General features: G+C 41.2%; 1 protein-coding gene across 1 annotated transcript in view; it reads left to right on the plus strand.

The window, feature by feature from the left end:
• The first annotated feature begins 4,188 nt into the window (after positions 1-4,188).
• Positions 4,189-21,569, plus strand: part of tnmd (tenomodulin) — a 38,693-nt gene continuing 21,312 nt past the window's right edge. Inside the window, exons 1-2 of the mRNA XM_068740155.1 lie at positions 4,189-4,236; positions 6,865-6,999. Of these exons, the coding sequence (XP_068596256.1) occupies positions 4,189-4,236; positions 6,865-6,999 (183 nt within the window). The remainder of the gene's footprint in view (positions 4,237-6,864; positions 7,000-21,569) is intronic.

The following is a 21,569-nucleotide window of genomic DNA, read 5'->3' on the forward strand; positions in this document are numbered from 1 at the left end:
TCCTGCCATCACTGAAGCGTGAGGAGGATCCTGTAAGATGACGGATGGAGGTGATCAGTTCTTTCGTCTAGACTGAGTAAGGATCCGTGCCTGGCTGTTCATGATGAGCCCGTTCTGGCCCACCTCTCCTTTCCAGAGCAATGAGAGACTGAGGTAGTGTAGCTGCGTTGCGGCAGCAGACGGATAATGAAATCATACAGGGTCGTGTGTTGCGTTTGACCTTGATGGACCCGGTTTCTGTACCGGCAGAAAGTGATTCAATATCCAGAGCTTTCTGAGGAGGAGGAAAATGAAAGCAAATACATTTTCAATCCTGCTCAATCTTTCTTTGTTGTTTCTATCTTTCTTACACATATATTACACATATATTATCTTTTTCTTTGTGAATCACTGACAAATATGCTCAACAACGCTTCAGAGGCAGCCTTAAGAAACAAAAGAATATACTCTGTGAGGGTTTTTGGAGGAAGTACAGGATTTGTGGTGGGCCTCATTGTTGATCATAGAGCTCAATCTGCATTTACAAAAGTGACAAATACAAAACAAAACAAAATCCCTATTAAAAGCAATCTGACCTGGAGCATGAGTAGAATAGAGTACATGTTAATTTTGTGATTCATCCTGGTTCTCTAAAGCTGCGCCCATCAACCCCTGCTCTAATCTGTGAGTATCTAGTATGTACTCCAAAACTAAATTGTTGTTTATTCCATTCTGTGGATGTCAAAGCCTCTGCCTCCATCTGAATGTTATCTGGGGAATGAGGCTCCCAGGATGCTCGACTCTGCTGCTGACACAACACTATTCCAAAAAGGACCCGCTACTTGATTTACCCGAGCAAAATGTCACAGTAATTGTGAGGATTTATATCAATGGGAAAGAGCTGACCACGTTGCACAGCTATCAGATCTGACAGACTTAATACTGTCTATCCTCAAATGTTCCCCGTCACACTAAAAGCTTTGCAGGTTGACCAATTTCAATGGAATGCTCCGCCTCAGATAGCATTGACAGAGCTGCAGTTTTCACATGTGTAAATCAAGTGTGAAGTGGAAATCGTGGGATGGGAAACTGTTAATAATAGATTGGAATCACAATATTCTAACACGTTTAAAATTCCCATAGGTGTTTTGTATGTATAAATAAGCTGGCACACAGGTGTGCTTCATACGCTGCACTTCAACCGCTATTAGAAGATGTGCTGCTAAGGCAAAATTAGCTCTAGGTTGTGTATGTTATGAAATGAAGTGTTTTGTTATCCAGGTGGTGCAATAATGTTCATGATGTTACATGAACACATCTTAATGTGTCTTGTCTGTAAATCTATTAAATACATGTATAAGATGTTTAAAATGTTAACGTAACTATAAAGAATAAGAATAGCAGATCAATTTAGTAGAAAAAGGCACAACATAATTTATCTGAAATATAATTTATAAAGCAGGCCTAGGTTACTTATTGCATCCCACGTCTAAAATTTGATACATAATAAGCAATTAAATTGTAATTGTTAATCATAGAATAGCAGCGTTGTTGATGTTTGTTTTTGCTGTGTTTTTTTGTTAAATGGGAGGGCTTCTAGTAAACAAACCTTTTTAGTTGCTTACTAAATGAAGAGTAGGAGAAGATAATGGAGTGAGAGGTGGAAGAAAAAAGAGCTACATCAAAACTAAATCTGTTTACAGCCACTGATTAGGTGATGGAAATAGCCTCAAACTCTGACCAACGGTTTTAGTTTGCTAACCCGTATGTACTTTATCCACAATTTATTTACAGTATCCTAATTTAGACTACAAAAATCTATGAATCTCTCTATTGAAAAAAATTGTGTTTTGCAAAATCATTTAATTTCAAGAGACTGAAAATCCCTGCGTTTATGGGATGTCAGTTAGCTGAAAGACAAAAACTGGATGGTGTCGTGGTATAGAATAGAAGGTAGCAATTTTGCCTCACAGCAAGAAGGTTCTTTGTTCAAATCCACCTGTGTGCTCTTTGCATGTTTTCCCCCCACATGCACGTGGGTTTCCTCTAAGTACACCGGCTTCCTCCCACAGCCTGACAACATACATCGGTTGCTCTGCATCGCCTGCAGGCGTTAAAGAGCTGTTGGTCTTTCCATGTCTTGGCCGTGTGGACGAGTTGCCAGTTATCCTCCGACCCGCGCTCAATAAGAGAGCCCCTGCAAGGCTAGAAGCACTTGCAGAAAAAGAAGGGATGGAAATGTGTCTCCGTGCTCCGGTTGTTTCCAAGTATAAGTCACCTCGAGCTGAACAACACGAGCTAAAACTATCCAAACAGAAATGTAACAGGGTTAACGTTTCCACTACAGTGCTGAAAATAAAACGGTACAGGAAGCACGGATGCAATGCAATCACGCCTTCTCTGATTTACAGTGACTTTTTCAGAGGCTAACAAAGGTGCATTGTATGTATGAGAGAGCAAACCGTGTCAGTCCTCCAAGAGCTTATTAAACTTCAGAGAGTGCCAGTGAGGAAGGGAGGAGTGAGGGCGATGGGTGGGAAGGGCTAGTTTGTCACAGTTGCAGATGAACCAGTGCAGCAATTCGCAAGAAAAGAGAAGTTGCACAAAGAAGTAGGAGCCTGTATCATGTCCTGAGCATGTGCACAGCCTTGCTACACATGTTCCAGGGCACAGTATAGTTTCCCCACCAGGGGGAGAGAGGTAGCAGCAAGGCCACAACTGATCACCGCAAACACCAGCTCGTAATGAAGCGAGGCTACATTAAGAAGAGGGTTTTTAACCACATTATTTCAGATCAACCCAGGGAATCGTGCCCACCGCACTCGCATGGCGCTGGATGAGGGATCACAAAGACACACAGGGTGGAGGCATGCCAGGCCGTGGAGCACATCAAACCCACCAGCTGTCAGTCTCCAGAGAAAGGAAGAGGAAGTGTGCGTCGGTAAAGCAACAGATCCACCCGGTGACAGTTCAGTGGGCAGGAGAAGAAGAGAAACGATAAGCTGCCACACCGATGTTTGAGGCGCTCCGGTTACTGCAGGTGTTATTAAGCCCCTTCCTGGTGTTCTCTTATAACCAGCTCTCGATGAGCGGCGTGTTTTAAAAGGATAACTGAGAGTCTCGACATAAAGGAGTAAGGTGTACGTTTGATTGGCAACAGCTTCGCAGGTGATATAAAATGTGTTTGCTTATCCTTGAGTCACTTGAACCTTTGTGTTACACTCAATGATGTTTGTGCGAGATTTTGCAGGAGATGCTTTTCACATTCATCTCCTGGAGTTGCTGTCAAAAATAGAATTTTTTTGTTTGCTATTAATATTTTGTCGCATCTAATGCCTCGTAGTCGAAGTCTTATCATCCAGCAGTTAAGCTTTAATTGAATGAACTTTATACTCTATTTCAATGAGGGGGAAAGGAACTTATGATTCATAATTCATAGGAACTTTGATGTTGTTGTTTTGGTTTAAAAGCATTTCAGGGACAACTTTCTTTTATGTGTCCTGTGATGCATGTGGAGTCCATTGATTCTTCATTTGTGTGTGTAACTTCAGCTGCTGCCACTCCAGATGTCTATGTGTGATTGTCTAAGAATAGATATATTATGTAGATTACAATATACAGCACTGAAATGTACAACACAGTTAGACGGATAGTTATATATGCGACGGTGAATGTGGAATATTCTTTAGAGTTTAGACTAGGTCCTTCGGAGTGGTTGGTTGAGTAGACCGGCACTAAATGTGTGAATTCCTTAAATATATTTCATGTCTTTCTTTCTTTCATATTACGGTATTCATCTTAATGAGTTCTTGCTTCTAATATGGACTGAATGAGCAATGGACAAAAGCAGAAAGAGTATAATCATCTCTGAGGTATAATTTTTTTTCCCTCACAGCCAAAATGTGTGTCCTTCGTGCATTTTCTTTCAGATATGGTGAGTAAACCATTCACTGTAGGCTCGTAGGCTTTTCACTCTAAATCCATTCGTGGCTTTCCACCTTTGAAATGGCAGCAGCCAGGCAGAGGAGACATCTGCCTTGATTTTAATGGGTATTGCAAATGTTTCAGTAATTCCACTCCATTTGAGACTTCCCTCCCCTTCAGCACACTCCTGAATTACAGCAGTGGAATGGAGCGAGGCGGAGTGTGGAGTATTCTACACAGTCGAGACAATCGGGGAGAAAGTCCTCCTGTGTGCATGCTTGCATCATGGAGGCTCACAATCAAGCCAGCTGTCAGCGGGTTCTTTGGAAAGATGTGAGTCAAGTTAATTTTTTATTTATTGCACTTAATAAATCTAATAATAATAGTGATTTTAAGTTAATTTCTAATTTAATAATTCTAGTAATATTTTTGCAGAACATTAGCTGCCACCGTGTCAGGAAGACGGGGGGGAATCAGACTTCTACAGCTCATAAATGAAGCACAGGTGGCAGTAGTGATATTTTTTATATATTCTTTTTAATCTTGGGGAATCCTGTGATACTTTATTGTCAGCCTTAAGTGGACTATATTGTCAGCATACCCTTTGTGAATCCAAGAGGACGGCTGCTTGATCGTTTGAGTTCTTTAAGAAAGGTTCTTTTTTTTATCCCTTTTGGCATTTCACCTTGGGATTCTTACTTTCTGTCCACTCTTGAATTCACTCTCATCTGAACCACTTGCATTTGCTTTATACCTGGAGGACTCTTTGCTTCCTGTGTGCAAGCAGCATTCAAATATACATGGAGAAATGTCGTTTTGCTCTGAATTTCTGAGGGACCGGGGGAATGAGGTTTTTCCCGCACTGGAATAATTATTTCCTTCTATCTCCCCTCACGCCTGACTTGTTAGAATTTGTGAACAACAGAGCAAGAGCAGCAAAAAGTAAATGCTGCATGAATAATGGTCACCTTTGGCTAAATATTCTTCTTGACAGGAGTAAATAAGTGTGATAAACAGCTACATTTGCTTGTTTGTTGTGTGGGAAGCATCTGGGCCTTTCTCCCATCCTTTTTTTAAATGAAATGGTCCTTCTTTGTATAACAGCAGGGGGCACCAGGCAAGACGGAGGAGGATATGTGCGACTGATTCTGAACTCCTAAACCTGGCAGTGGCTGATTCTTCTCACTCTGTTCCCATCCCTGCCTTTACTTCTGTCAGTCAGTCTGCCCCATCCCTTTTTCAATCCCTCCTTCCTCCTCTGAGAATCCAATATTCAAAGCAGAGGCACAGAAAGGTTTGTCCTCTGGATTCCAGTGCTTATGCAACCTCCCACTGGAGAGCCGAGGATTTTAGCCACAGTCTTTTTCCACTCTGAGAAATTCACAATGCCAGGAATTTCTAGCTCTGTTTTTCATCATACTTAGGAATTCACAATGCTTTTTAAGTTCCTTCTCTTTTTTTGTGTGCGGCGACTGTCTATAATATCTCCACTACAGAAGAGGAAGGTTTTAGAATCCATCCGTCATTTGTCCTTCCAAAAGTCGTGAAGCTGATGTGTTCTCCAGAAATCAGGAATTCTATATTCAACAATTACCCAGAACATGTTTCTTCCATTTGAAAGCGTAAAAAGTAAAGTTGATAATTCTTTATCATTTTAAACGGAACACATCCTTAAAATCAGAACTCATCATAATAAAGGCCAGTGTGAGGCTACGTCCACTATGACCCCGCATTCACTGCAAAAATAGTTAGGGTGGGGGGGTTTGGCAACTCTTTTAGATGCTGATGTTAAACTGTAGAAGCAGAGCCGTGGCTGTCTGGGACAACTTGACCTGTTTCCCAGATGAATGGAGAAGGGAAGAACCTGCAATCGGAAATAGAAAAAGCAGGAATAATTTTACTATATTATTAGGCCAACACGTTTTTGACCTCCAAGGAGGTTATCATGACCTGATACTGCAAGAGTCTTACGTCTTTTGGATGTGGAACTGTTTCAGATGAATAACCAGTGGCTTGCAACTCTTATTAATAGAAATAGAAACTATGGGCCTGTAAAAACTAACTTTAGCAGAAATGTCTTCTTTGACTCCCAAGTTGTGCATTTTGGTACGAAGCATTCAGCTATGTTGCTTAAAATTCTGTTAAAGGTGTCCCCGAGGTTGGATGAAAACTAAACATTGTCCCGTTGAGAGGAAACATTTTTTAAAGATATGTTTTGGTTTAATGTAAATGTTCAAACCCCTGCATGTTTTGCCCCGATTTCCTCCCATAATTCCGGCGCAGATTTTCACAAGGGTGTACTAAAGGCGAATCGTCATACAGAGAGTAATCACAGTAACTCTCTGTGACAGCTGCTTTGTTGGTGCTTCGGTGCCATAAAACAGTCTGACATTTCAAACACAGCCTTGTAAAGACAGCAGAGCTGAAAGTTCAGCAGCCCCCCCCCCCCCATGGTCACGGACAGGAGCCACTCATCCAGGATGTACCCACACATTGGAAGAAAACGCTTCAATCTACAAAGCGGCTACAGCAGCAATGAATAAGGCAGGATGACAAAGTCAGAAACACTGCCGGAGTCATGTACAGTGACATCCCACTCATATGCAAATTAGATTGCATCATTCCCTGACGCATTTTCATTTAGCTTATTCTATGATTAGGAAATCATTCATTTTTCACCTTTTTCTATTCCAACCCGGCAGGTATTTGTTTCAACTCCACAAAAAACAGATTACCAGTAGTCAAATCTTGTTATTGTGATTAACTCAAATATATATTGTAATCAATCACTACTAAAAACAAATATGTATTTTATGCTCGCAGTGGCGTAAATGTTGCGCTCAACAAGTATAAAGTCTACATCACAAGATATTCAGCATTGGAGTCGTGGGCAGAAGGATCTGTTCTTAATGTTATACGAGTCGTACATTTCGTGTAATGCAAAACTTGAATTGCTTGCAGGTTGAAGAGGGCAAAGAGAAGAAGGTCAAGCGCCTCACCTACCAGCGACTGGCTCTGGTTCTGGCTCTGGTCTTCCTTGGTTTGACCCTCTGTGTGTTTAGCCTAAGATATCTGTGGAGCCCCAGCCTGGCCAAGGTAAGAATCATTTCCTGAACCTCAGTGATGTTAAATTAAATTAATTAATGATTGAAAAAAAAAAAGAAAAGAAATTCATACCAGCAACATCTCAAAAGGTTTGGATCAATAACAGGAATATTCTGGGAAGCATTTTACTACATGGGCTCCTTTAGAAAACTCTTCTTAGCAAACAGTTGCTGCCCAGTCCAGACTACTGTGTGAACTACAAGCTACTGTATAGAGCAAGAAAATTCAGGAAGCCCATCAACTTCTCTGTGATGGGCTGAAGAAAAATGGAAAAGTGTCCTTTGGTCTGACGAGTCTACATATCTACATGAGCTGTTCCGTGCAAAAGATGCAAAGGACGTGGAATTAGTCACTTGAATGGCTACGAAGGTGCCATTAATTCTGAGAAGCACATGCATGACCTTGAACTGTTGAACAATGCAAATCATAGTTCAAGCGATAATAGAAGAGAAATCTTCTTTTAAAACTGTGCACCCATCCCAACTTGTTTGAAATATCAAATTTACAAGGGCCATATATTTATAATTTCAAAAAAATCTATTAAGTGAATCAGTCTGAGCGTTAATCGTTTATTTTAATGCTGTATTCCATCCTACTTGGAAGTTTAAAAAAAATCAAAAAAAAAGAACATTGCATTCTGTATTTTTGACATTGTGTGTAATATCCAATCTTTTTGGAATTGATGTTGCAAACATCATCAGTGTTTGCCCATCTGACACCGGATTGCCATCTTTTGTGCCTGTGGTGTGGTCCCGATGACAACGAGACGGGGTCTCTACATCAGAAAATCAGAGGAGTTACATCAAAGAAAAAAATAATAACTCAGGAAAGAGAGATGGACAACCACCCAAAGAGCAATAGGCAGTGTCTGCAGTCTGTATTGTACTGTTAGATTAAAAGATGTGTGGGGATAGGGATACAACAACTGTGTTTTGCTCCCTTCATGTTTTGGCTGTGAGACCTGTAATTTCATGACTTCCTAGAACAAACCTCAAAGCTCCATTTATTGCTGGAGGTTTTGGCCTGTTGTTTATTTATCAACTTCACACTTGCATTGCAGACATCGTCTCAGAATAAGGGATCCTGATAACCGAAGTTTTTTCTTAATTGCTGTTGACCAGAATGCCCGCAGCATGACTGAAACCTCATGGCAATGCGACTGGGACAAACTCTGGTCCAGGCAATTCATCTTGTAAAATCCAATTCAATCACACTCGATGGCGAACTCTTTTATTCTGCTTGTTTCACGTGTTTTTTCCCCCGAGAGGCCCCCAAAAAAAAGCTATGGTACATCAATAATTTCACATTTACACACTGGAAACTCCGCACGTTCCGAGTACAGCGAGAGGAAATAATTAGAATGAAATGTTTACTAAAAATGGCCACTGCATTTGTTTCAAACATGATTGAATGCACAGATCTTTGTGTATGCTGAGATGAAGTGGAAGCGGGGAAATGTACAAGACAAGATGTGGCTCCATACCTTCTGTTGTGACTGATAGCTCTCCTGAGCTCAGGTTAACTAAGGTTCGTCTCCACTTCCGGGAAAGATGGTGCTGTTCATGTCCTCTCCTTTCAACATAGATAGGAATCACCTCTGAGCCATCTCCTTTGTCCTTGTTAAATATTTCATGCCGGAGGTAGAGCAGTCATTATTTCCACTTTAATAAGCTGTGATCATTCTCACGTGGCACAAAATGTGTTGATGGCAGAGGTTGCCCGGGCAATGAATATCAAACCTTGCGGACGCTGGGTTTTGCTTTAATGGGGTCTTGTGGCAGAGGCTCATTTTCTGGCCTCTCCATAAGAAAGTGAGGCTACTTCAAAAGAGAATTGCCTGTCTGTCACGCGGAGACGGAAGCTCTCTGAAACACAGAGCAGTTCGAAAGTGGCTACGCATCCTTTGAGAGGCTACATGCAAGGAGGCAACTGAGTGTAAAGACAGTCGTAGTTAAGGTTTTATTTCCCAAGATTAGAGAGCCCAAATACTCAACAAGGTGTTGTCACCAACTTTAGAATGTTTTCATCTCCTTTCAGCTCATTGATTTGATTCCCTTTCAGCACTTCGGAATAAATTCCAGCTGTAGCAGAAGTTTTTATTTTGTGACATTAAAGCCTTCTTACAACATTAAATGTTGTTTTTGTGGTATGTTGTACTGAAATGTTATTACTACAAGGTAAATACAGTATTTGATATGTGTCTGTCAGTGACATGTCTTTAATTACTTTGCAAAACCTATTTTTACATGACGGAAATGTGCTGTGTAATTGCTCTCGATGGATGGTGTACCAGTTCAGTCAACACAGATCGTTACATTACAGTGCCTGCAAGTGCTAATAGGGTAACAATGTGGGATCATAATTATACTATAGTTCAGGGAAAGTACGCGCTAATGATTACCAGCATAGAACTCAGTTTCCGGAGGGAATAAGTAAAGATTCATGTACTCTTTGAGATATACCAGTTGAAGTACTCAGAGCAAAGATATTAGGAAAGATTTACTCTTAATTTCACATGAATTTATCTAAGAAATTACCTAAACAGTAACAAACAGGAGATTCATAACTTTGGGGTAATTAACATAAATATGTGGCGTTCAGCTCAGCCTACGAGATGCTCTTTTAGAGCTTTGTGGGAGTTTGCACTCACATTTTAATTCATCCCTAACTGCTGCATTGTACGCATTTGTTAGTTGCATTGCAGTTATAGTACATATTCTATGAATTACAAGTATAAAGCTGCCAATGACCAGACACAGAGTGTGTATATTAAATGAGTAATTACTGTAAAAGAAAACCTCTGAGCAGATCCACAAGTGAAAAACCAGTTTGCAGAGAATGTTCTGATTTGGTCCTTTCTTGCTGTGCAATCTGTTTTCTCCAGCTGTTTTGACATCTATTTTTTTGGTACAACTGAATATGTGAGGTGCAAATGAGCTGTTCGGAGTCGCATTCTTTTCTCAGTGAAAATCTTATTCAAATGAAAGCAAGGCGGGCGCACCCCTGGGAAAGGAGCCTGACATCAATTTGACGATGGCGTTGAACAGCATGGCGCTTTACCGCCAGGTTTGATAAAATAGATGCTCTGCTCAGTTGGACTTTTCTTCAAAACGAACTAATCTGACAATCCACAGCTGAGCAGATGGTAAACAAAATGTGCCCAAATTCTGCATTTCATTTAGACTCTAAATGCATCGAGAACAAAACATGTTCTCCTCTCAAAAAATGCTCTTTAACTTGAAAATTGGCAACCGCCAAGTATGTTTTGTTCTAGGTCAATAACATAACGTAAGAACTTACTTGCATTAAAAACAATCGCTAATGGATACACACACACATTTTGCATATTACACAGATTCAAAAACATTACATAACACTTCAACCTCAGCATGTTAATTAGAAGTCAGAATCGCAGCACGACTGCAGCCAAGAACACTTTGCGTCTGCCCTCACAATTCACCAAAGCAACATAACCTTGTGCCCCCAGCTTTGTATTAATAACCACATTTGGTCATTTGCTCCACTCCTATTTCAATATGACACGATAACCACTTGAGTTCTTCTTTTAATTACCTGAGAGCATATGTTATAAGGGAGGTCTAGGGAAGACATGTTGTCATCACTTTATCTTTATGTGTGTCTTTGCGTGTTTGTCAAAAGCCTGGATGTGCTTGCACACAATGGGGTCTGCGCACATTGTCGCACATTGTGTTAGATTGGCTTAAGTCTCGTTCTGGGATTTTACCTCCTTGTAAATTAATCCTCTGTTATTACCAGTTTACTCCGTGAATATCGAATCTGCCTCGTAAATCCAGTGGAAAAGCAACATCGCGCTCACCTTGACCGAATCAGCGTTTTTTTCTTTTTTTTTTTATTCACTTCAAAAAGGAAGAATAAAAACGCAATTTTCACATCTGCTGTGTGGAATGTCTGTCATACACAGCATCCAAAAATGACATTTTCGCACCATTATATGTAATTGGTTCTATTTTTAATTCACCAACCACTCTGAGTGAGATTATCTGCAGACCAACAGCCAGGCGCCGAGTAATTGTGAACCGGAAGACATTGAAAACAAGATTTTTCTGGGGAGCACAGGTGCTGCTGGATTGCATGGCAAAACCGCCTGCAAAGTACATGAATGTCTGACATGAGAGAAGTACTCCATTATACAAGCTGAAATTGCATTGCACACCTTGATGCCTTTCCCAAGGTAGCTGCTGAGTTGTCGCTCCTGATGGCCTCTTAAATGCCGTCAGGACAGGCTTCTTAAAGCAAATGCTGTGGCCCCTGTTGCTTTTCCACTGATCACACCGATTGCAAGGCCTAAACCCCCACCACTGCCTTTGTTCATTTATTTAGTGCTTATTTTTATAGAGGTCATGCATACACACCCAGTCCAGTAGGTGACCACATGTCAACATACAGGAGGGAACGGAATATGAACATTTGATCATGATATAATTCTTATAATTCTTCCAGATTTTTGTTTTTCATTAGAAATTTGTGTCTAGAAATCGAACTTCTCCTCACATTGTTCGGTTTCTCTGTATCACGTGGGGAAATATTATTTCTGTGGAGCCGATGGAGCTCATCTAAACAGGTAGTTTGCCGAGACCTGATGGGATGTGACGCTCATTCGTTCATTCTAAGTGTACATTGGTGTTTCTCCCCCTGGCTGTCAAATTAGTTCACTTCAGGATCCTCAACAAGATGTCACATTATTCCTTGTATTCAATCAGGAAGAGGGAGGGGATGTGGGCTGGGGGATCTTCTAAATTTTTGCCCGTGGACTGCTCGAAGGTCAGAAGGCGTCATGGCGGGTGTGCCACATTCTCCTTCTCCTGGGATGAGGAGTTCTACACAAAACGTGACAGCAGGGTTAAACGCAAAAGCAGTTATCTATTGTGGCACGTGCCATACAAAAGTGAGTTTAGAATCGCTTTCGGCAGAGAATGAGGGAGATTAGAATCATCATCTTAATTGTCCCTACTTGATTTTGCCAGGCTTCCTGAAGCTTAAGTGCAGCATATTATGTGTAGAGTGTGACGGGTAAAACACACAAATGCTACTTTCAGGTTTTTTTCTTTCCAGGACTCTGATCCTCTCGCACCTCCCTGTCCCATCTCTGCGTCTGCCAAGCAGACTCCTCTGCTCTGTTTTACATTTTCAAATACGATTGAGCTTTCGCATCTATTTTCTCTCTCCCAGCAAAGTCTGCACAGCTTAGATCCTCGATATGCAGTCACAGCCACAATGCAGAAGCAGAAACTGGAACAGCAACATTCTACAATTTACCACACATTAGACCTTGCAGGTCAAAAATGATGCCATCGTGTTGTCATCATTTTTAGAACACTAACTGGTGACCCTTGTGACCAGACGGCATTCCTGGACAGTGCACACCTTCACCGTGTCCAGTTCCACATCTCAGCTGTTAGCATTAATAACCTTTCAAGAGTGAGCGAAGAACATTTGGAGGTCTCTTTGCGAATTGCACTGACCCAATTCCTGTCCAGGTTCAGAATGCTATAGCACAAAGCGCCAAAGCTACTCACGACTTGTTTTTGGAAGGAGAGACGACGCATATCAATGAATCTGAAGTATTGTGATATTTGCTCTTCCATTCAGTGATTGTTTACCTCATGTCTGCCAAAAAGAGCATTTCATTTAGTTCTCCTTTGAGGATGCGGCCTTTTCATGGACTGATAGGGAGCCTGTTTGCAATGTGACATTAGAGATGAAGGCTTCATTAACTTGATTATTAAAAGTTGGTTTTAATATTTAAAAAAAAAAACATATTGTAGGAATCCAACTGTGCTTATTTTGAAAGCTGCAATGACCCTTACTAATGATGAAATATACATTTACAGGAAGTCACTGAAATAAAATGAAAAATGGTTGAATGACCTGCTGCGACTTATTTCTGGTGTCGCATCAAGTTGTATATGTTACCGCAGTGGTCAGAAGATTGTCCCACTGAGAAACTCAATCATCATTCATTATCAATAAAAAGTACCAAAGGCACCAAAACTACTTCTGGAGTTAATTGCACGTCTTCTTTATTAGTGCAGCGCAAACATGTGATGCATGTTCTTGCCAACCAACATATTTGTTGGAACTTGAAGCGACAGCTTATGTTGAAATTACCTAATGTTGCTGTTTTGTGCCTGAATGAAAGCTCATGGTCGTCTGCTGATTCTCCTTTGCAAAAAAAAAATCTTCCTCACTTTGTCGATTCATAGCGATAAAGCTTGTCCAGATCCCTCCCTTATATTCATGGAGGCTGCATGACTGATCCATTGACCTGCATGAGTGACTACGATGTGACTGGATGAAATGGAAGGCACAAATTATGGAAAACGTACGAGGAGGAAGACTGTTGTTTTGATTTGTCTTTCCGTCTTCTCAGTGTGAATGCAGACCCATCATTTTGGAAACATTGCTTTCTTCTAAGTGCTTACGCCAGGGGTCTGAGACCCCCCGATGGGCAGTCAGTCCTCTGGGCCTTTGTCTCACGCTGAGATAATGTGGAGCTCATTAGCTCTGTGGCAGGAACAAATAATGGCCAGGGTGAAATGTTGCAGGGTTCAATTAATAACAATGCTGTCATACGTTACATATTAATATCGGAAGTAATTCCAGCTGAGAAACAGATTTTTATAGGGAGAGTTTTTTATTGCATGCTATGTGATTTATATAACGGCATTCCATTCATCACAAACAGATCACTTGAACTATAATTAAAACTTTGGCGCATGTATGTGTTAGAGGAAAAACAGGAAAAACCGTTTTTCGAAGTTGTGATATTCTGGCAACACAGCAATCACTCTGAGATCTTAAGAGTTGGTTAGTTCGTTAGCCGATTCAGTTGTTGTTGATTTATGGTGCAAAATAATTTCTTAAAATAGTTTTCAGCCTTCTCCCTCGTGTTCTGCAATGGAGGAGGATGCAGTGAACTGTGTGTCTTACTCCGTCGCTTTGTCTTATGGTGTTTCCTCGTACAAATCTTATTGCATGTGGCAGGTTGGGTATTCCTAGATATTCTCATGATCTCACAGATGTCAGCTTTCTGCACAGAATGATAAAAAAAAATAAAAAAATATGTACCTCGGACAAATCCAGCATTTAAATCCAACTAAGCATCTTCCTGTTCCAATATTTGACCTTAACTCTGATACAAGTTGTTACGGATAATAGTCAATGGTGGATTGTCATGGTGAAGGCTTGAATAAAAGCTTAAAAGCACTTAATTTCATAGTTCGAACTGCCTACATCAATTAATTTTTTAAGAGCTTGGTTTCCATGTCTGTCATTAGTGGCTGACCACTAAGAACCAGGTACATTTAATATTCAAAAATGCTGAAAGTCTAAGTCATATAATGCTCTAGATATTTTGTGTTGGTGTGAGATGATAAACCCAAATCACTGGGTGCATAATGTGCTGTGTTTCCCCCAGTGAGTCTTTAAAGTATTTTTCAGTGTTATTAAAAAAGGACAAGCACTGACATACAAAGATTGGCACCCGTAGTTCCAGTGTGATCGTCCTGTGTCTGCATAGGGCGGCGGCTTCTTCTTTTATTGTGTCTTCAAGGCAGAGATGGGATGTAAACTGTGTTTGAACAATTATGAGACTGTATGTCTTAGAGCAGCTCTGTGTCGGAGGAGGGGGGGGGGGTGTTTTCAAGTCTACATTTGGAAAATAAAGCCAAAATATGTGCTCTTTTTTTTTTTTTTTACTTCTGCAGGATGAAGCTTGTATTGGAAGGAAAGACGACGTGACTATTGTTCCAATGTTGTGTTTAGCAGCATATTTTATTTAGGAGAGCGGTCCAGGGCTGACTCTTTGTGTGTGTCGCTCTCTAGCAGCGGATCCACTTTTGATGCTGCTGTTTCTATGGTGGATTTTTTTTTTATTTCCTATATTTTGTATTGCATGCCCGGCCTTGCAGTTTTGCATTCATTTGTCATGATTTTATGTTTCATGTTGCACGATTGCACCGAGAAAAACTCCTAGTTTGTGAATCCTTTTCACTGACAATGGCGAATAAATCGATTCTGATTCTCCCTTAGCACAGGCAAAGCTGGCTTCTTCTTATGGTAGAAGGTACAGGTGAAGCAGTGATGGGGGGGGGGGGTACACTTTGCTGTTTTGGGATTGGCAGCGGCATTTTGATAAAGACAAAGAGATGGAGACAAGCTTCCCACTTTTTCATCATCCTGACATGGATGCCTGCAGAAGCTGCTGTTATTGGTATTTGTAGCAGGAACAATAATTTGATAAACGTGTAGTACTGGCTTCTTATAGCTCACCCGTACAATTTATTTTATGTATAAATTGACACACAAATAATTTCAACGAAGAAATATTATTGCTATTAAGTGAATCTCAACAAATGGAAAGTATCTTTGTGCCTTTGAACCTCAGGAAGTTCAACTTTTATTATAATGCTACCATGACTCTTTTCTTAAAAAGGCACAAAATCTATTCAGCTCTTAGCAATGCCATTCATCTGGGCAAATTATTGCCTTGCATCTAAAGGATCCTAATTGTAGCCTTACAACTCTAACAAGCTGTTTTTCTCTTAAACGCCACTTAGCCGCAAGAGCACAGAGTGTGCTGCTGTTTATTAGATGAAATAAATGAGTGCCGGAGTGACATGGAGACATGGACTGGTGTAAAAAGGTACTGAACCTTTTCTTGATATCTTCTGTTTTTGTTCACATCTCAAAAAAGATGTAACAAAGAACTAAGCCACCCTGAGAAAACACAAAAAGGAAAGTCTGAGGCGGTGACTTCATTTAAAAGTAAAATGGTGTATAAATCACCAGTCTGAAAAATCACTCAATATGCGCCTGTGTAATAGCTAAATGTGCAATGATTAGCAGCAAAAATTCAAAGCAAACACTTCTTTTTACACCCTGAAGGCCACTCCTGAATGAGCATTCTGTTGGAGGAATTTTGGAAGGTTGGCCACTTCCAGGTCAGTTCGCTCTTCGCTATTATTCCATCTTCTCTTTATGTAGATAATATGCATCTCTGTGGCTCTGCAGAGACCCACGGCCTTAGAAAGAGCCTTGTATTGCCAGATTGATGTATCTCAATCGCCTTTGTCCTCGCGTGTTTTTTGCCACGTTAGATGACGACATCAGTTGTCTTTGTTCTATACTGAATTGTGTTTGAAGATCTGTCAGTTTTGTGTGAGATGAGCAAAAAAGTAAAAGAATATCAGGAGCGACTCCAATACTTTTTCACACCACCAAATTCACTCTAGATGTGAGCCAACTTCTGACTGTCTGCCTCCTGCCTGGTTGGGAAGCTCAGCGACTGGTTACAGTATTCTGTCTGTTATGATCTGCCTCAGACTCTGAGAGATGCATCTGAATGTCTCTGAGTCTCCACAGGATACCTTTCATGAATATTTCATAAAGCACAATAGCTCTTTTATTACAGGAGATTGTTCATTTTCAAATAGCATGTTCACCTCGACAATGAGCATCAGGATTCATTCAACACACTTGACATGACGCATTGTTATTCAGCGCCGGCAAGTGGTTACCAGGCAGAGGGAGCCAAAAATGGAAGATGGATCACTCCATTGTTGGAACCAAATCATTGTAATGTTAAACTAATAACCGCAGTCACTTTCGGGTATTTCAAAATCATGTGATTTCAGCCAAAGTTACAGAATATTATTTTCAGTTATATATCCTGCCCCCTCCCACCACCAAAAACATGCAACTTGGGTGAGGTGGTTAGGGTTAGGGTTAGTGTGTGTGTGTGTGTGTGTGTGTGAATGTGTGTGTGTGAATGTGTATGGCCCTGCAATGAACTGGCAGCTTGTCCGGGGTGTGCCCGGTAAGAGTGCTGGGACAGGCTCCAGTCGATCCCTTGGACCGGATTTCAAATTCGGTGGTGAAGAAACTGAATGAATGGTCTCCATTATACTTTTTCCTGGCTTCTTCTGTTGGTCTACCACCATCATTCTTCAAAAGAGACTGGTTTAAGCTCCAAAGCAAAGCATTTACTTTTTACTTTTATACTATTAATAGACGACAGGAGCGCTGCTATTAGCTTCCAGGTCCATTTAACAGAGAAACTGTGGTTGCAACTGAAGAATGAAGCTTAAACTGTGAAACACAACAACACAGCAAATTAGCAGAATACACGATGGAATTGTGATGACCAGCGAGATGCTCTGAACACGGCGTCTTTTATGTTTACTCTGACATTGGTCAAGTTGATGATCACCTTCGTGGGGCTAATTAGCCAGACTGAAGTTAATAACAAGATATCCTGGGAATGTTGAAACAGCTTCACAGTACATACCTCAGGCCTTTTTTTTGTGTGTGTTTAACTTTATTTAAATTTGTACAACTCCCCACTGCAGAGGGCCTCACTTAATTTTTCACAACTTCTGCCCATCCCATGCTCGCTTCTAGAATTTGGTGACCGTCAAATCATTTGTCACATTTTAAAGGCCAGTTTAAGGCCATCCTGCGAGGCCCTGTGAGGTTCTACTGTTCTGTGCAGTTGACAGTTGCTGATAAATGTTGAAAGCCCCTTTTTTTCCCCTGCTGGGCTATTTCCTCTTTCTGGATTATCTGGGGGTTTTGGTTAAACGTTTTTTTTTTTTTATGTTAGAAGAAGATCAAACAGTTAAATGTAAGTTCACGTTTCACTTTCAGCCTGGGTAGGATTGGTGTCATATTTATTTTAACGCACAACTCCCTGTCCTGGAAAGCTTCTATAATGATGTGTTTTAAAGTTGTAACAAAAAAAAGATTTTAGAAACAAAGGAACTTATGTGTACATTGTAAGTAAAACATCCAGGGGGAAAAAATAAAAATAAAAAACCATATTCCCCAAAGTGTTGTGCAGTGAAAATACAACCCTTTGTTGTTCTCGCTTAGATTTTTATTGCGATCATAAAAAACAAACATCAAACAGCACGTCCCAGTCCCTAAGTTTGTTTCACAGCACTGTGTTGACCGAAAGTACGGAATAGCTCCCAGAGTTCCCCTTCCCCTCCTCCCTTCTGAACGCAGCACCGTTATGGCCGCAGCAGCAAGTATCAAGGTGATTTATTGCCAGAGAGCGCTCAAGTTGTTTAAAATGACTGGTGTGATTAGTCATATATGCTTCAGAGCTGGAAAAGGAGTGTACAGTGCTCCCGTAAATTAACAGCAGCTGCAGCCTGGAGTCGACCACAGCAAGGTGGTCAAACGTGGTAAGTGGCAAAGTTGCTGTGGGACGAGAAGAGAAAGTGGGTCATTACACCCCTCTCAGGTACGAGCAGGTCGACGGGAAAGAAAGGTAGGCTGCACTCAAGATTCAGAGGCTCCACCGTGAATTGATTTCAGCAATGAAAATGAAACGGGAGAGGAGTGATCGTGTGAGAGCGCTGCTAAAACTCCTCACTGCGCTGTCTGCTCGTTCATTCCACAAGCCATCAGATATCACTTCTGACAAAAAGATGCTCATGCAAGAGGCTTTTCATTTCGTAACAGGTTATTGTTATTTTATTATTCCCTCTTATCGCCACCTTTTTAGCCCGAAGTGCTCTCCAGAACACCTTTCTGAACTGTATTTGGGTTCGCAGCTGGAACAGCCGTGCAAGGAACACTGAAGAAGATGCCGAGATGATAGTCACTATTAGTCAGACATTCTATCCAGTGAAGTGATCCACTTGGGAATCTACCCCAATTCTGGAATCCTTCGTGATCCTCGCCAATTTGAACGACTATACTGGCGCCTGCGTGGAATGATGGCGCAATGGTTAGCGCTGTAGCCTCACAGCAAGGTCCAATGTTCAAATCCATTGGACGAAGAATTCACCTGCCGTGTTTCTGTGTGGGGCTTGAATGGCTTGAGGATGTACTCCCGCCCAAAGTCAGCTGGAATTGGTGAAAGTCAAAATGAGAAAAATGCATTAATTGTGCAACAGAACTAACAGCTTAGAAGGAAAACGTAGGCCTGGAGCTGCTTCTTTTGAGAGTGCTAATGTGCTCTCGGAAGATGGCTCCATTAAGTTTTGATTTTCTGACAGTGTAGCATTTGTGTTGAAAGGCTAATGACCTCTGTGTTTTCCTTAACCTGAGTTTGGCAATAGCAGTTGTAAAATAAATAGCATTTTAACCTTAAATTGATGCTTACAGTAATTGCTCGTGTGTCCTCCCAAAAGATCTTTAGCCCCAAGCCAACCCATTTTAACCTTTTTTTTTATTTAATGCTGCATTCATTACATACTCGGATCGTGATTCCGGCTTCCAAAACGCATCAAGTTGGTACACAAGTGCAAAGTACACAACAAATACACAACATTATGCATTTTAGCAAAATAAAAGTAGTTATATTTTCTTCATGTCAGAGTTTAGTGAGGAGTATGAACTGAAGAATATCAGGCACTTACAATACTGCTGTTTGTAAGTGCTATTGATAAAACATAGATGATTTACATAATTGCTTGCATGCAGCTATTTACCTCATATAACAAAGCCACACAAAAGGCTGGCGCTAATTACAATGCAAGACTCTTTCAGTGCGTTGCTAAAGTTTCTATTTAGCACCAGAGTCTGATTGCATCCTTTCATTACACACTGACTGGGCGCATGCATATAGCTTCCAGGCAAAAGTCAAGACGACATGTTTCGGCTTTGCATTTTGGAAGATTGCTCCGAATTTGTTTCCAAGAAAGCTTAATGTGTTTGTTGATCTGAATGTTAAGTGAATGGTTGTTGTTGCGTAGCCATTTCCACAGTGAAATTGGTTTCATTTTCAATCCACATGCAAGTAAAAGTACCACTGGCACAGACACTGAAACATTTAGACATTTACATCATCATAAAATTGGTCATGTTCAGCCATGCTGCATTTTCACTGTTTGCGCTGACTCTATTATAGTCACTGTCAGCTTGTCCTGACAGCGGCTGATGCCAAGTAGGGCCAACAGGCTCTTTTTTTCCTCCTGCATCACCTGAGTTGATGACACATTCGCGAGTCAGGCTGACCAGTATTTTCAAAATTGAATCTAAAAAAAGAATTGGCTGCCGTTCAGAACCAGCTGCCTGGAGACGTCACCAAACCCCAGCCTGCGTGTGTCTGGAAGCCGGAGACCATATGCTTCCTTTATCGAAACGCTCCAGATCTTGGGAATTGACAGGCTTGGTAGTCGGCTTCCGTGAGAATCATCCTCTCAAGATGCCATAAATTCAGATTTCTCTCTGTCTCTCTGGTTCTCACCTCACATCCATAAATGCATGAACACCACACAGAGTCTGGCAGACAATGTACACGTGTGTTTTACATGTGTGAGGGCCATCTGTACCGCTGCTCCTCCCTACCGGCCATAATTATTTCCCTTGTGAGTTGTCGTCTTTTGGCAGTATCTCAGGAACCTTGCTTTTTCCCTGCTTCCAAAAATCCAGGCTTGTTTTCCTCACTATTCTAATGCTACTTTTCTGCATGTACGTGTGTGAATTTAATTATTTGTAATCGGGGAGGATTAATTACTGCAATAGGTAACTGCATTCATTTCATTTTTAAAGGTTTTACCTCTGCGGGGGCGATTTCAGACAGTTTCCATTTTCACTCTTGAGAAAAATGAGAAGCCCTAATAAAACTATGGCCAACCGGGGAGCTACCAGAGTACCTGGGAGACATTAGCAGATGTTAAATATGCGACCGCTCGTGTAAAGAGACTTAAGATCTGGAAAATAAGTTGAGGGCAGGCGGCCTGAGGACGAGCAGCAGCAGAGATAAGGGAAACGGAGAAAGAAAGAAAACCACCCTCTGATTTTCCATGCCCCACTGTTTTGAGTCGGTGCATTCTTGAGACAGACATTATTATACAGCCAATCTTTTCTCATTTTTAGTCCTGTAATTCTTTACAAAAGAAAGACTAGAGGCGTCAACATCTCTGACTCGTCACCCAGATAGAAATACTATCTGCAGTTTTGTTGTCAGTTCAACTAAGGAAGCTTTAAGTTCCCGTTTCTTCCAAGTCACTGCAGAAGAAGCAACTAGTCTGTTTCATTTGCAGTTTACTCTTAAAACACAACAAACTGTCACTTCAAACCAGCTAAAGGCATAATCTGGGATCAAAATGTGAAGAAATGACTCCTCGAGCAAAGGTGAGCTCGTACCGATTGTCCAATTTGTGGAAAGGATAACACGTCATAAAAAAGTGTACTCTCTGCAAATTAATGGTGTATTATTAGTAGTAATATATAGTGTATAACAACTTAGCATTATTCCTACTGGGCTGAAAAAGCCATTGTTGATTATATAGTCTGTGACTTATTCAAAATCTCATCCAAAAATATATTGTCTAAAGTCAGACGAGACACACTGAAGACTGAAGGGACACACTGTTCTCCACCTTGATGTATCACTGGGCTGCCTGTGGCTCCCAGGAGGCCGGCGCACTGTGCAGCCCCTGCACCACCCTGTACCCCACGCCTACCAGCCCCCGCCTCCACCGCCATCACCGCCCCGGTGTGAGTGACAGGCGTCCAGTTCCGCCTGACTGGAAGCCTCAAGGACAATTGGGAGGACATAT

The sequence above is a fragment of the Brachionichthys hirsutus genome, chromosome 6 (genome assembly GCF_040956055.1).
Source record: "Brachionichthys hirsutus isolate HB-005 chromosome 6, CSIRO-AGI_Bhir_v1, whole genome shotgun sequence".
NCBI lineage: Eukaryota > Metazoa > Chordata > Actinopteri > Lophiiformes > Brachionichthyidae > Brachionichthys > Brachionichthys hirsutus.